The sequence below is a fragment of the Hemicordylus capensis genome, chromosome 6 (genome assembly GCF_027244095.1).
Source record: "Hemicordylus capensis ecotype Gifberg chromosome 6, rHemCap1.1.pri, whole genome shotgun sequence".
NCBI lineage: Eukaryota > Metazoa > Chordata > Lepidosauria > Squamata > Cordylidae > Hemicordylus > Hemicordylus capensis.
In genome coordinates, this window is record NC_069662.1 from 76,289,944 (window position 1) to 76,305,697 (window position 15,754).

At 42.3% G+C, this 15,754-nt stretch overlaps 1 protein-coding gene across 10 annotated transcripts in view; it reads right to left on the reverse strand.

Moving 5' to 3' along the window:
* The window catches only part of IKZF1 (IKAROS family zinc finger 1), a 109,604-nt gene that overhangs the window by 60,429 nt on the left and 33,421 nt on the right, over positions 1 to 15,754 (reverse strand). For all 10 annotated transcript variants that reach the window (XM_053266181.1, XM_053266191.1, XM_053266188.1 and 7 more), the window contains exon 3: positions 13,530 to 13,649. In XM_053266181.1, coding sequence (XP_053122156.1) covers positions 13,530 to 13,649 — 120 coding nt within the window. The remainder of the gene's footprint in view (positions 1 to 13,529; positions 13,650 to 15,754) is intronic.

Below are 15,754 nucleotides of genomic sequence, written 5' to 3' on the forward strand. Positions count from 1 at the left end.
CAGCATCTTACTGATCAATGGAGAAGCCCTTGGAACAATTCTAAGTATGCTTCATAATAAACTGTGTTGCCTGAGGAGGTGGACAGGCTGCTGGGAAGTCTGAGACCTACCACATGCGTGCTTGATCTTTGCCTTCATGGATGGTGAAGGGGACCAGAGAGGGGCTGGGTCCATGAGTGGCAGGTGTGGTAAATGCCTTCCTGAATAAGGGAGTGGTGCCCTCCATGTTAAAGGATGCAGTAATTAGACCACTGCTGAGAATGTCCTCTTTGGACCCTACCAGCTTAAACAACTTTCTAGTTGTTCCAGTTTCTAACTTTAGAAACTAGTTCTGGTTTCTTCCATTCTTGGGCAAGGTATTGGAGCGCATGGTGGTATCTCAGCTCCAGGCAGTTTTGGATGAATCTGATTGCTTATATCTGATATAGAAATGATTGTTTTCCAGTCTTGTTTCTGACCTGGATACAGGACGGAAACTGCCTTGGTTGCCCTGCTTGATGACCTATGCTGGGAGGTAGACAGAGGGAGTGTGACTGGATCTCTCAAGAGCTTTCGATACCCTCCACCATGGTATCCTTTTGGGCCACCAAACCAGGTTGAGACTTGGGGGCACTGTGATACAGTGGCTCCAGTCTTACTTTGAGGGTCGCACCCAGAAGGTGGTGCTGGGAGACACCTGCTCTACTCATTGACCATTAGCCTATGGGATGCTGCGAAGTTCTAGGTTGTTCCCCTTATTGTTTAACATCTACATGAAACGACTGGGAGAGGTCATCCCAGTGTATGGTCATCCCACTGTATGGGCTACAGTGTCATCAATATGCTGCTGATACCCAGCTCTACATATCATTTAAATCAGTTTACACCAGGGAGGCAGTAGATGTCCTGAACTGGTGTCTGCAGGCTGTTCTGGAGTGGATGGGGGCAAACAAACTGAAACTTAATCCAGATAAGATGGAAGTGCTCTTATCATTTCAGTAAAACTTATTATCCAAGTGGTGAAGTAGATCTGGTCCTAGATGGGGTCACACTCCCCCTGAAAGACTCAGTTTGCAGCTTGGGGGTGCTTCTGGACCTGATGCTGTCCTTGGACACAGGTGGCAGTGGTGTGCAGGACTGCTTTTTGCCAGCTACAGCTGGTACGCCAGATGTGACCCTACTTGGACGTGACCTCGGTTACTCATCTGCTGGTAACATCCAGATCAGATTACTGCAATGCACTCTATGTGGGGATGCCCTTTGAAGACGGTTTGGGAACTTCAGCTGGTCCAGAATGCTGCTGCTTATGGGTGCTAGTCGCTTCTCAAGGATCACACCTATCCTGCGACAGTTTCACTAATTGACAGTTTGCTTCCGGGCCTGATTCAAAGTTCTGGTCTAAAGCACTGTACATTGCTCTCTAGGTCTCCAGCAGTATTCCCTCTAAGGTGTGCACATGTGCACATGCTCACACGTTTTTGATGTCTGCACACTTAATTTTAGATCCTGCTCAGGTTGAATCAGGCCCCACTCTGAATGCATGTGCACACACACTGCCCTGATACTGCCACCCAGAACAAAATTCATTCTGCACACCATTCAAAAAAATTAGAGAGAACGCTGTCTCAAAGTCTCCAGAAACATCCCCCGAAACCCCCCAATCAGTCAAATTTTGGGTGAATATTCACCATTTTTAAAAAAATAAGAGAGCCACTAAATGGCTCCGTGCTGTAAAATGGCAGTCAGAAATGACACCAGAAGTCATTTCTGGGTCACTTTTGGCCACAGGAACTGAATAGGCAAATTTCACCTTTTAAAAAATTTCACCTTTTAATTTCACCTTTTAAAAAAATTTCACCTTTTAAAAAATGCAGATAAGGAAAGGCGTCCCTAAGACCTGCCTGCAGTTGATGAAACCACAGATAGCTAGGGTACATATATTATAAGAGGAAAAAGTCAAATTCTTCTTTATCAGGCCTAATGCTTCTCCATAGTGATGGCATGAGGAGAATCTCAGAGAAGAAGGGGAGAAGCAGGAATTTGCTGAGGTGGGCTAAAAGAAAGAGCACTAATCCTGATCTCTGGGCTACATAAGTAGAAGGAGATGACCCTGCAGAGATCAACAGCCATGGCTCCCCACCCTGTGTCTTTGCATCCTAAGTGCCTTCATGTGTAAAATGCTATTATTTTCAGCAGCCCTTTTATATTTGAATGGGAGGAAAACTGACACAACTTTTTGGGCAGCACTAACCTTACAATGCCACTAGCCCATACAATTAAGAAGGCATGATTTCTTCTATTAAAGCAAACAGGAGCTTCAGGCGTAGGAGGTGAGATTTCAGTCAGGAAATGGCATAGTAGAAAAGTTAAACCAGTCTTCTGCAACACCACAGTCCCACTCCAACCCCCCTTCCTGTAACTGCTTTTAAATGAGGAAAAAAACATGTCCAGTAGGAGATCCAGCTGACTGATCTCCTAATCACATCTAGCCTGGCCCAAGAAGGGAAAAACCTCCACCTACCAAAACACTCTGCCATACATGTGTCCCTCCTGTGGGGGCAGAATGAGCAATGCTCAATGTTATTTCAGAAGGGTCTTATCTTAATGAAGTTTTCCCGTTCTAAAGACTGTCCAGTCCCAATTCTTAGGAAGTTGAAAATGTACAAAGCTCCAATTTATTTATTAATTTTACTCAAGATTCGCTGCCACGTGAACATTGCCCCTTTTCAAAATGCATGTAAGAAGGCATGCAATAAGTTCATATCCATAAAAAATGGAAATGTTGCCAATTCAGGATGCATTTAAATGATGAAAGAGGAGTGCATGAATATTTCCTCTCGAGTATATTGTAACATAAGTTGAAAATTTCATCAAACCCACTCATAGCACCTCTTTTCTTCACCTGACATCACTTACGTGTTATTATGCCTAATAAAAGGATGAATTAACACACTAACACAGGGTAGTGTGTGGTGTGAAGTGGTGAAACCTGCTAACTTGGCAAATAGGCACCTTTTAACGTGGTGATTCTCTTTATTTAGCACGGGGAGAGTAACTGGCCCTATCCACCCCCAGCACAGTACCTCCAGTGACTGTTGCTAGTGTTTATCTTATGTTTATTTTTAGATTGTGAGCCCTTTGGGGACAGGGATCCATCTTATTTATTTATTATTTCTCCATGTCAACTGCTTTGGAAACATTTGTTGAAAAGTAGTATATAAATATTTGTTGTTGTTTACCATGCCTTCAAATCCTGAGTAATACCGTGTATCGGCAGTTTGGCTTTTAAGAGAAAGTAAAAGGTTCAGCAACTAGATTTAGATTTTGGAAGTACCAGCAGAAGTGGATGGATTTCCAGAGGAGTTCTTTGAGTGATCCACTTCAGAATCTGGACAGAGCAAACTGTTGAGAGACTCCTTGAGTGCTCATAAGATGGAGCACTGGAAAAAGAAAACCATTATAAACCGCTTTGAAAACTTTTGTTGAAAAGCAGTATATAAATATTTGTTGTTGTTATACTCTGGCTTTGGAATGCGCTCCCTAGTGAAATAAGAGCCTCCCCAGCTTTTAAAAAAGTAACTTTTAAAAAGTCTTTAAAGACACATCTGTTCACCCAGGCTTTTAACTGATATTGTTTTGATTGTTTTAATGTTGTTTTTAGAATATTGTTTTAAAATTTTAAATTGTTTTAAATTCTTGTTTTAAAATTTCTTGTTTTTGTTTTTAATTAATGTTTTACTTTTTTAAAAAAAATCCTGTTGTAAACTGCCCAGAGATGTAAGTTTTGGACAGTATAAAGATATGTTAAATAAATAAATAAATAAAATAACCTTTCACTTCTGAAATTGTATGTGTGGGGAGTTTTTTCATTTAAAAAAAATACCAAATGCCTGAGTGGCTACTGTGCTCCTAAGTGCAATGGTTGGAAGAAGCACTACAAGAAAGCCATGCTACTCTGTAAAGTACTCTTTGCAGCCACCACATTTGGAAGTGGAGCACTAACCACTGATCTGAGAATTTGATTTGGGGGTGAATGGCACCAGCTTTTCCTGGTGATAGATCTTGGGGAAACTGTGGTGCAAATGCACCTTTGTAAGAATCCACACATGTCAAAGAGAGCTAAGCCTTGGATCTGGCCCTATCCAGTGTTTCCACACAGAGGCTTTCTCATGTGCCTAGCCCTCCCAAAAGTACCTAAGGTTAAACAAGCTGCTCATTTTCCACCCGAAAGGCCCTCCCAGGCTAAAATCAGTCTCTCCACTATATAAACCCTATATACCTGAACCTTGCTGCTGCTGAGCCAGAGATCCCGCAAGATAATTTTAACTCCCCAGCTAAAGCGGGACTTATCTGAACGGGAGAGATGTGCTTTTCAGATAAAGATGACTTCCTCCCACTGCAGATAAGATCAGCAGGCTTACGATCCGAACTGAAAAAGCCACACAGTTAAGTACACGCTCTCATGTCTCCAGTTTAGCCAAAACCCTCCTTTTTTTCCATCCAAGCACATACGACTCAAATTCGTTTGCTTTTTTACTTAAGATGAGTGATATTCATCAGCAGACCTCTCCGTTGCCCTCGACATTCTTCTAGTGCCTAGGATGGCAGAAGCTCCACACATTTAACAAATACTGGGGCGGGGTGGGGGCAAGATTTTTTAAAAGCCACAGTATTTTGCATAACCAATCAACTAAGGGGATCAAAATGTCAAGAAGCTGCTTGTAAATTTTCTTACCTACCAGGAAGTGTTTTAAAAACCCTCCTCAAAATCTGTGTGAAGCCCTTGCTTAGCTCCACAGTCTTCACTCTCAAACGCCACAAAGCCTTTCTTATACGTTAATAACACGTACATGTCAGGAACACAGCAAGCTGCTGAATATCAAGTCTATCTAGTTCAATATTGTCTACACTCAATATTGGTCTATCTAGATCAATATTGTCTACACTGATTGGCAGTGGCTCTCTCTCCAAGGTTTCAGGTAGCAGTCTTTCCTAGTCAGACCTGAGCCTTTCCCAGATGGGCGGCTTAACTGCGGGATTAAGTGGGGTAAAGTAGAGTGAGTTATATTAGCTGCATATACACACAATAAAGATAATTTTAAGAAATCTGGGGGTTGTTCACATGGGGCTGCTTTAATAGGATTCCTGTTGATTCCTTCCAAATTTTTTCCGTGCACCATTCATACCATGCAAGACTGTGTAGGGTGTGCTACTCCCAGAGTGGTACACTGGGAATGTACCACTCTCAGTGGCAGTGCTACTTTATGGTGAACATAAGAACATAAGCATGCTTTTCATAAAGCCTTGCTTGTCTCTATCCCATGCCTCCAACATTTGCTTGGTGATCTTGCAGAACATCATTCTATGCACCCACACCTGAACTGTGCAGGTGCACAGAATGATGTTTCGGAAGATCAGCAAGCAAATGTAAAATAATAATTATTATTTTAAAAATGGAAAAAAGTGAGATTTAAGAAAAAGCGGTCTATCAGCATGGCCCCTTCATACCTCTCAGAAGAAACATTGGTATATATCAGATGTACTGAAGCATCCCAAAAGCCCGCTGTAAAAATCGGTACTTTTGAGCACAGAGATAATGTGGACTAAGCTCCAATGTGCAGGGAAAAACCTGAATCATGTATGAAGTGCTCCCCGATATCTTGCATGGACTTCCACATAAATCCATCCAATGTGTGAACACTCCCCTGCCCTACCCATAGTGAAGCAAAGTAAAACTGCCACCTGGGTATGGCCCTGGTGATGCCACGGATTGACCCGGAGCCCTTCTGCATGCAAGCAGATGCTCTACCACTCAGCTACAGCCCCATCCCCTGAGAGAGGGGTGGGCAAACTTGGCTCTCCAGATGTTGTTGAACCACAATTACCATCATCCACAGCAGGAATAAATTGTGGCTGGGAATGATGGGAATTATAGTCCAACAACAGCTGGAGGGCCAAGTTTGCCCACCCCTGCCCTCATGGGATTATTTTACAGCAGACAGTGCTCATTTGTAGTCATCCATCCAAATGAAAACCAAGGCAAACCCTGCAGAGCAAAGACAAAACAGTTCATGCTCACAACTGCAAGACAGGCTCTCCACCCCAAGTAACATGTTTAATGCTACATTAAAGTAACTTTGCTATTTACATGCTTATTGCATTTGCTCGTGATCGTCCCCATATTACCCTTTCCCCTCTCATCCCTTCCCTTCCCTTTGATTTCTCCCCCACTATTGAAATTTACACAATAAGCTCTTTGGGGCGGGGATCTGTCTTCTTCTAATATGCTGTAATGTCCCATGTGCATTGATGGGCCTATAAAAATAATAATATCATTGCAGGATAAATACTGCTGTTCACGATGAATGGGGGCTCCAGAGTCATGGTGTTTTGCACCATGAACTTCCCCATATCCTTGCCACCTGGAAGAAAGGGAAGCATCCTAAACCTCTTTTTCCCCCTCAAGTGTTTCCTCCTGTGCGTATTTTTATACCTTCAAAAATAGACATAGGTAGCACAAACAGTGCTGAGAGGCTTAAGACAGCTTTGGTAACTATACATCTGGAGAAACCACACGGTACAGCCCTCCTTGGGCTGTACAATTTCAGAATAAAAGTGGAGGATCAAAGGATTTAATGTCCACCCCACATTAAAGAAGACAGGCTTTCTGCACATAGAAAACTAGCACAACCGAGGGGAAAGGTAAGCTAGAACACTTCTCCCAGGCATTCTACCATTCTGTGGGCAGGGAGTTTGGAATGCAGGGAGGCATCAGTCATGCAGTACCACCCTCACCTGCATTCTGAAGTGGTACAATTCTAAGAGGGCTATACCACAAAGTTTTCGGAAACATGCAGATTGGTTATAAGAAAACCCACTCTGTAGTTCTCCTAGCTGGTAAATTCCAGATATGCATTACTATGGTCAAGAAAGCAGCCAGAGCAACAGCATCCTGTCTCAAATAAGAGGATTCTGTTTTGCAATCTGGGGCGGAGCACTTCCCCTTTCTTCTCCTTTAGAAGCCCTGCATATCTGCTCCCTTTCTCTTCAGGCAACCTTCCTTTATTCTTGCCCACAACTGCAAGATGCCGCCCCCCACCCATTGCTTCAAGGAATTTCTTTTACCATAAAGGTTTTACTCTTATCCCAGAATACATTTGAAAACCAAACAGAAATAAGAACATAAGAGACTGCTTTGCTAGGTCAAACCAAGAGCAATCTAGTTCAACACTGGATCTCCCTAGCAGCCATGGGTGATGGCCTCCTATGATGATTGTCCTATGCAGGTGGGTGGGTGGGTGGGAAGTGGCTACACTGGCTGCCTGACAGGGAGATTCCATTTAACTATCCTGGTTATCCTATGGCACATTCACATGGTAGATTCCCACATTCCCAATTTGGCACTGTAGTCATGCACAGAAAGATAGTTTGGAACTATACCTATGAAAGCAAGATCCTCATGGCTGTCTCCATGATGGGGAGGGGCTGGGCAAAAGAAAACCACACCAGTCACTTCCTTAATTGCGTTATTTTAAAGAAATCTGGGCACCATCCAGACCAAATCAAGCACCCTTAAATCCCACTAATTTCAATGGGAAAACTAAGCAAGTGCTTAGTTCTGTCTCACTGAAAATCAACTGGATTTTCTTTGGCTGGTGCTAATCTTTGGCCAGATTCCCTCTGGTTTTTGTTTTGCTTTGAAAGCAGATACTGTAAATCAAAATTCCCATTGCTGTGATCCTACAGATATACTGTATGGAGGCTATTCTAGTGGAAAGGATTCTAGGATTTCAAGGCTGTTCTGGGTCCAACATTGCTCTGGCGATAGGAGGATTATCTGTGTGGTGAGTTGCTACAGATAAGAGCCCCTGGTGGCGCAGTGGTAAAAACTGCTGCCCTGTAACCAGAAGGTTAGAAGTTCGATCCTGACCAGGGGCTCAAGGTTGACTCAGCCTTTCATCCTTCCGAGGTCGGTAAAATGAGTACCCAGAATGTTGGGGGCAATATGCTAAATCATTGTAAACCGCTTAGAGAGCTTCGGCTATAGAGCAGTATATAAATGTAAGTGCTAATGTAAGTGCTATTGCTAAAGAGTCTCCAAGGGAACAATTCTAAGAGATCATTCGCACGATCAAAAACTATGTCCTGCCTGGGTTTGGGAGCTCCCAATTTCCATTTGTGTGGAAGCAAGATAGGAGGAAAACCTGGGTTGAAGTGATTGTGTGAAAGCAAGTTAGGAGAAAAGCCTGGGAAGCTTTTCCTCTTACCTTGCTTCCACATAACCATAAATTGGGAGCATACACAGCTCCCTAATCCGGGCAGAGCACAGTTTTTCATTGTGTGAATGACCTCTAAATGTGCTTCATAATATACCAATTATGCATGTCAGTCCCTTGTTTGATGTTTATCTTTCTTCAAACTTACTTACATTCTTCCACAGGCATATTTTGCCAATTGCTGTGGATCACATCTACTCCACCATCCAGATTTTAATATTTTAGAGATGGGCAACTGGCAGCCTATAAGCCAATGCTTGTCCCTAGAGCAACTTTAACCAATGGTTCCTAGTGGCACTGCCAAATTTTAACTAAGATAAAATTTATTCTTCTACATTTCTCAGAAACTCATAAGACCATGCATATTAATCCATATATGTTTCACTGTCTTCATATCTCATGCGCTTTCTGGAAAGGCAAATAATTATGGCAAATGTGCCTCTTTAAGGGACCTTTCAGGAAGTACCCTCAGCTGCCTCTCTATCAATAACAAGAGATAGTCCAAGACATTATGGTGGCCAAGGCAACTCACATAGCAGTCTTTATGGTAGTAGATACACAACAATAAAGTAAATAATAATAACTTGTTGTCCTTTAATAATACCTCCAGGCCTATCACCCAAGGTAGAAAGCCCAACTCTGCAAATGGTACAGCAAGCTCAGCCCGTAACCTCACCTTGGACCATCTGAGCATAAATTCTTACAGTTGGTGATACTAAAGTTATTTATAGAACCTGAACTATGGGGCCCGGATTTTTCTGATGCCCAGCCTACTAGTGCTCCAATGGAAAGAGTGCCCCTAGGAATAAAAGGAGTTTGTCAGTTGTGCTTTACAGAAGTTTTTCTTTGCCTGTCAATTACTCTAGCCCGTTAGCTTGCTCTAGTGGTGCCTGTGGTAAGAGAGAAGGGAAGAAACTAGGGCACTGTTGATTAAAAAAAAAAATCGGAGAGAGCTCCATCCATCTGCCATGTAAGCATTTCATCATGACTGTTCTGCAGCTGCCATGATAAGAAGGCCTTGCTATGTCTGCACTGCTACTTATCTTAGAATCAATAGAACACAGAGTGGGAAGGGACCACAGTAATACATTAGCCCATACACTCACACACCTCGATAAGCAGGAGATTTTCTCCCCATGTGGCCCTAATAGTGTGGTAATGGAATCTTTGTGTGAATACGTCTAGAAATCTTGTGGATGGAATATTCCCGGATTCCTAGAGATCAGATTCCATCACCGACTATCTCTCATTATTGATGCGGTCATTGTGACTTGTATGTGTGAATGACCCATCACAGATCAAGCACACAGACACAGCTTTTGTGATATCCTGCCACAAGCTGAGTAACTTATTTAAACTTCACAGAAGAGGCAGACACAGATGTTCTTTTAAAACACTGAAATAATTATTAAGAAGTGACCAGTGATCAGATACTGGCAGGCAATCAGGGTTTTCCATCACATGAGGGAGGGTGTGATTTTTGGTGAGCCTTCCCACCTCCTTCTGCAGCTGTTTGTGTCTCCTGAAATTATGTCCCTGAAGATCTCCCAACACCCAGGGAGAGAGTTTTGTAGGGACTGGTGGCTACAGAGGGAAGAGGGGGTGATCACCTGCCCTAATGCAATGGAAAACCCTAGTGCACAAGTACAGGGATAATCTGGATGTATGTTATTATTTCTGAACTATTAATTTCTATAGTATATTGGTAATTACTAACAGATTTACTAAGCAGGGGCAACTCCCCCATGAAGCAAATAGAAGCAAAGGCCTCATGCGGTGAGTTCGCCATTGCGAGTGTGGTCACCCCAACCTGCCCCCTGCTGCGGATGTCACCTCCCTCTGTGCTCCCTCTGTGCTCCCACCATATTCCCTGTGACTTCCCCCCTCATCAGCCCTCATCCCCTCTCCCAGATCCAGTGCTGATGCTGCTCCACCCCACACATGGGCACAGTCCCTCTTCCTCTGTGCCAACCTCACTTTCTGGGCATGTGTTGCCCTCTGGTCCATGCCACTGTTTTCAAAAGTGCAGCTGGAAGCTGCAGCATCTCACTGGTCTCCCCTCTGTCTCTCTGCTGTCTCTTCAGCACCCAGTTTGGACAGCAAAAGGGGATAGCAAGTGCCAGTGTTGGAGCAGCAGTCGAAGCATCAATGAGGAGAGGCCAGCAGGATGCTGCACCTGCCAGTTGGATCTGAAAATAGTGGCGTGGACCAGAGGGCAGAGTATGCCCAGAAAGTGAGGTTGACACAGTGGTAACCTGTTGGGGTGGAGTGGAGTAATTATTGGCTCTGGGTGGGGACTGGAAAGACATGTTGACTTTGCTTCAAGTGGCAAGAGGCAACAAACCCGCCCTGTGCTACTTACAGCTAAGAAAAAGCTCAATACCTCTGGCATTATCTTTCTCTCCAGCCCTGCTCTAACCCACTTTCCTTAACTGAACTTAACAGATCCCAACTGCCCCAAGATGCTGCTCTCAATCAAGCAATTCTTCCTCAGCATTCTAAAGCCTAGACTAGGGCATTACACCTTCAGATCACCTCAAATACAGCAAGCATTTCAATGAAGCACATCTACATATCCATCTATGAGTTATCAAATGCTGGGAAATCAAGATATGAGAAATCAAGTACATGATTTCATTCTGTATCAACCAGTCCAGTGATACAGAAGAGGCGTATCTAGGGAAAATAGTGCCTAGGGCAAGCACTGAAATTGTGCCCCCTGTCCAAACATCTGACACCCATCTTTCAGATAACTTTACCATAATATCAGCTCAAAAATACAAGTCAAGCTCGTTAATCTTTTAATATTTCAAAAACTATTTAGCAGTGGATGTAACCAGACCAAAAAATGCTGGGAAACTACAAATTTCAGTATGCTGGGGCTCATGAAATACCCATATACTATGTGGAGGTGTATTTGGAAAACTAAACAGAAGTGCCTGTCTAATTCTCTACTATGCATTGTAGCATCACTGTTACATAAGTTTTTAAAATGAATGGAGAATTTGACTTTTCCCAGATACTCTGGAAATAATTAAAAGATATACAGAGTAAACTGTGTCACTGCTTGGAATATATTCTAGTATTTCAGACAGACAGTTAAAATGAGAGAAAGAGAGCAAGAAACTCCCAGTGGGCCTTAAAACTAAGGATTTCACACGGATTCAAAGACAAACTCACCATTAATAGCCATATTATTAAGACATCACATTTAACTTACTTATCACAAGAAGCAAAGTAGGAGCAAATGAATACAATCCTAGCTGATAAGCTTCAGCTCAGTATTCACAAGCCCCGATTCTCTGTACATAGTGCCAAACTAAATATGTGTACAGTGACTTATTTTTTTTAAATTACCTACAGCCCCTTCGGGGGGCTTCCTAAAGGCCATGGTGGGGTCTGAAAAGGTTCCCCCTCCCCCCACCAGCCTCTTAATTCACCACCACAGCCCGGCCCAGGCTTATTTTCGGGCCTGTTTGGGCCTGCAAAGATTGGTGTGGTGGCCATTTTGGAAGCTGCCACGCATGCTCAAATGGCCTCTGTGAGGCCTGAAAATGCCTAGGGCCTCGCAGGGACCATTTGAGCATGTGCAGTGGCCATTTAAATTTTTTTTTTAAAAAAAAAATAGCCACCAAAAACAAAATGGCCTCCACGCATGCTCAAATGGCCTCTGCGAGGCCTGGCATAACCTAGGGCCTTGCAGATGCCATTTGAGCATGTCTGGTGGCCATTATGTTTTTGGCAGCCATTAAAAAAATTCATTTTAAAAAATGGCGCCCTCCTTCGAGTGGCGCCAGGGGCATGTGCCCTGCCTGCCATACCCTAGATACGCTCCTGTGGAATGAAAGAGGCCAATTTTCCACTTTTCTTCCTGGGACAGGAGCATGTTATTTTAGAAAAATCATGTTAAGTGGGAACCCCTGCCAGTATCACCTTGCCAAAAATAAAATTTATCTTGATGTTTCTCCTTTCTAGATAGCCACCCAACATTAAAACATAGCCAGGAAAATGAAGCACAGGATAATGCTAATAGGGGAGTTTGAAGATGTACCAGAGCTTTCTTTTGACTCAGCAACGGACAGTAAGTCTAACAAAAATACATGCCTGTATGGCCAAAGTGCTTGCCAGTAAACAAGTATTTAAAGAATTCACTCATTATACACATACATCGCATTTTTACTTTTATTTTTAAAAACAAACACATTAATTTTTATATATTTTTTTTAAAAATGAAGGCAACAACCAGGTGAAAAGGGGAAAAAACAACTATTAAAGGTGCTATTTATAGAATTTCAGTACTGTGCTTACAGTGCTTTGCTTACAAACAAGCCAAAGTATTGTTAAGGCCCACTGATTTCACCAGGAGAGAGTCAAGCACAAGTTTAATGCTCTTCCATGAAAATCAGTGGGAACTACATATCATTTGACGCCCCTCACCTGGATCATGCCCTCTGTGTGTGTGTGTTTCAAAATCCAAATGGCTGGAGAAAACTTGTAACATTTTGTAATAAGATTTGACAACTTTTGACACATTTTGTTATACAGAAGTGCTCTTTTATTTTGTACAGGGTGCAAGCTAGAGTATGGATTTAGTTTGACTCTAACATGGGCCCTGCTTTTAAATGTCCATCATATTTCTGTCTCCCCTACCCTTTCTCCACTTTTCTCCCCATCTATTTTGTTATTCCTCCACGTTCTTCCTTTAAAAATGTGAACAACCAAATAAAGAAAATTATGTCAACAGCACTGCTATAATCCACCTTAGGCAGAATATGACTAACTGCAAGTTGCATGGTACCAGCTGAAAACCAATAATTTAGATGACTGGGAACTACTGACAACTAGGATCTGGATAATGGTATTAGTACTACAATGATTCCAGATATTTCTATCCATAGATATATTTTAAGTAGAGATATTTTCAAAGAATAACCTTGGTTAGCTCCAGGAAACCTAAGGAAAAGATGGAAAGAAGTCTTTCCATCCCTTTCCCCATAACCACACAGATTTCATGCATTTACTTTCCCATCATACAGCCATTTAAGTACAGGATGAAAATGAGGCAGTCTTCAATGGGATCCCTCATTTTAATGGTAGATAATTGGCTTCATTTTTCTTTAAAACTGAAAAGGTCTGTTCTGTTTAAGATAGAAGAGCAACAACAAAAAAAATAAAGAGCCTCTGTCAAAAGTGAGGGCAGACTTCAGACCTTCAAGTATGTCTGAAGCACTTTGTCTATGACAGTAGCAGACGCACCCATATCAATGCTCTTACCCAAAACTCTCTCATTCCTAGAATTCTGCTGTCCTCCTGTGCTGGTTGAAAGATCTTCTGGTACAGGCATGGGCTCATCGGCATCATCTGGAACGTCACTTACTGGAGGGCTTTCTTTTCCTGGTAATAAAGGGCGTCACCTCAGTAAGTTAAGAAAAACATCTGTTTGTGAAATATTCCAAATAATAGGTGAATAACCACTGAAACATAATAAACTGTCAAGTTAGATTCCTGGAACTTTTCCACATAGGGCTTTTAGTTCGCATCTCCAAAATGGAGGGGGTGCATTCACATTTTGACCAGATTTACCCTGAAGTCCCTGAGAGCTATCAGGGACGGGGGAGCACTTCACATACAATTCAGGTTTTTCATTGTGCAGAGTGTAGCCTGATTTATATCTGGGGTAAAAAAATCCACTTTTTGCACCAGGTTTTTGGGCAACTTTGAACAATCAGTAAAGCCTCGTAGTAAACTTGCAGTAAAGCCTGCTGTCTGAAAATGCCCCTGGAGGTTTTTCACACATGGCTCTATGCCTCGGGGTACCTGAAGAGTGAATCTGCTTCAGATTCAAGGCATTTTAATTTGAGGGATTAGATGGACCATTCACATAGCCATCAGCACCTCCAACAACACCTTCAGAGAAAGCAGAAACACCTCCATCAACACCTTCAGAAAAGCAGAAGCCCCGGAGTTTTTTTAAAAAGCTGCTGGAAATAGAGATTTTTTTTTTTACCCTGGACATAACTCGGGCTAAGCCAGAATTCGCAGCCTCCCTTCGGAGAAAAACAAAGCCCTGTCTCTCCTGGCCCCTGATAGCCCACAGGGAGGTCAGGTTAAATCCAACGAATATGTGGACTGGCACATGCCAGTAAGGAGCGGATTCGAGGGGAAAGCCCTATCTGTAAAATCTTCAGGAGAGGAACTAATTTAGCTAGCAATGGCCAAAGGGCAGGTAGCATTTGTTCCAGCCTTGAGACCATACCATAAAGTTACCTAGGAATCCTTCCATAATTGAGTGGACATTGTGTTCACAGTTTTCCTGTAAAAGTACAGGATTATACCTCTCTGAGACAATTACTATATTACACTGGATATCTGATCCCCTTCCATTATTCTGGAGAAGGATGATTATTTGGGATGAGGAAACATCTTGGTTTAAAAGCACCATGGTAAGGGCAAACCCACCATCTTTTCCAGGCCAACATCCCAGCCTGATCCTGTGATGTTTCATGAAGCACCTCATGAAATGTACTCCTGTGGTCTTTAACTAGTGGAAAGGGGCAACAGTTATAAACACAGTACATTGTACCGAACCATATACTTCAGAGTACTGACAATACCACAGACATTACAGGACATTATCCATTTCACTTGTACAAATTAGTTCAAAACTGAAAGCACCAACTATTTGTACATTTGGATATCAGGCAGGCAGTTTCCTGAGCTCTGCTTTAACACTGCTCGTCAAACAGACTTTGGTTTTTCTGACTGTCTTTCAAACCAACTTTCCTTTTGAGAAAATAAGGCTTATTCAAAGTGATACATGCGGACTCCTCTGCTCTTGGACGCAAAAGCATGGTATTTCATATTATTTCATGCCTTAACTGCATCTACATTTATACCCTGATAAGTTCACTACTGCATGGCAATTTTATAGATATGTAATCACACTAACATTTTCTAGCAGATGACTTTCAAAGTGGAAAGATGGGGGAAAATAGCCATTCTCCATTTAATTTCTAGAAGGCATGTCCAGAATATTAATTGGGACTATGTATGCAATTGCAAAGCAAGAAGCAAATATTGGGTCAAAATATTATAATGTCATTTAATTTAGAGTCTCAAACTCATTCTTTTGCTGCTTGAGAAAGACTTAACACAAAACAGGCATTTTAAACAATATCTGCATATTAATTTTGTGATGATTAACACACCTTTTTGTGTACAAATCAAGATTTGAGGGAGAGTTGGATCCTATGCCTGCCATAAAGCAGACACAGGATCCAGCTCTTTTCAAAATCCTGAAAGGATTTTTTTTTTAAAATCAACTTTTAGTTGGGAATGCCTTTTTCTAGTCTTTGCCATAATTATTCCAACCTACTTAATAGTAGGAGTGTGCATTTGCCTTGTAATTAATGAAAAAATAAGCCAATGGGACCAATTCATTTTATTCTTTATGAAACATGACATGAATGTCAGAGGTGCCAAACACTTCTGGATGAGGC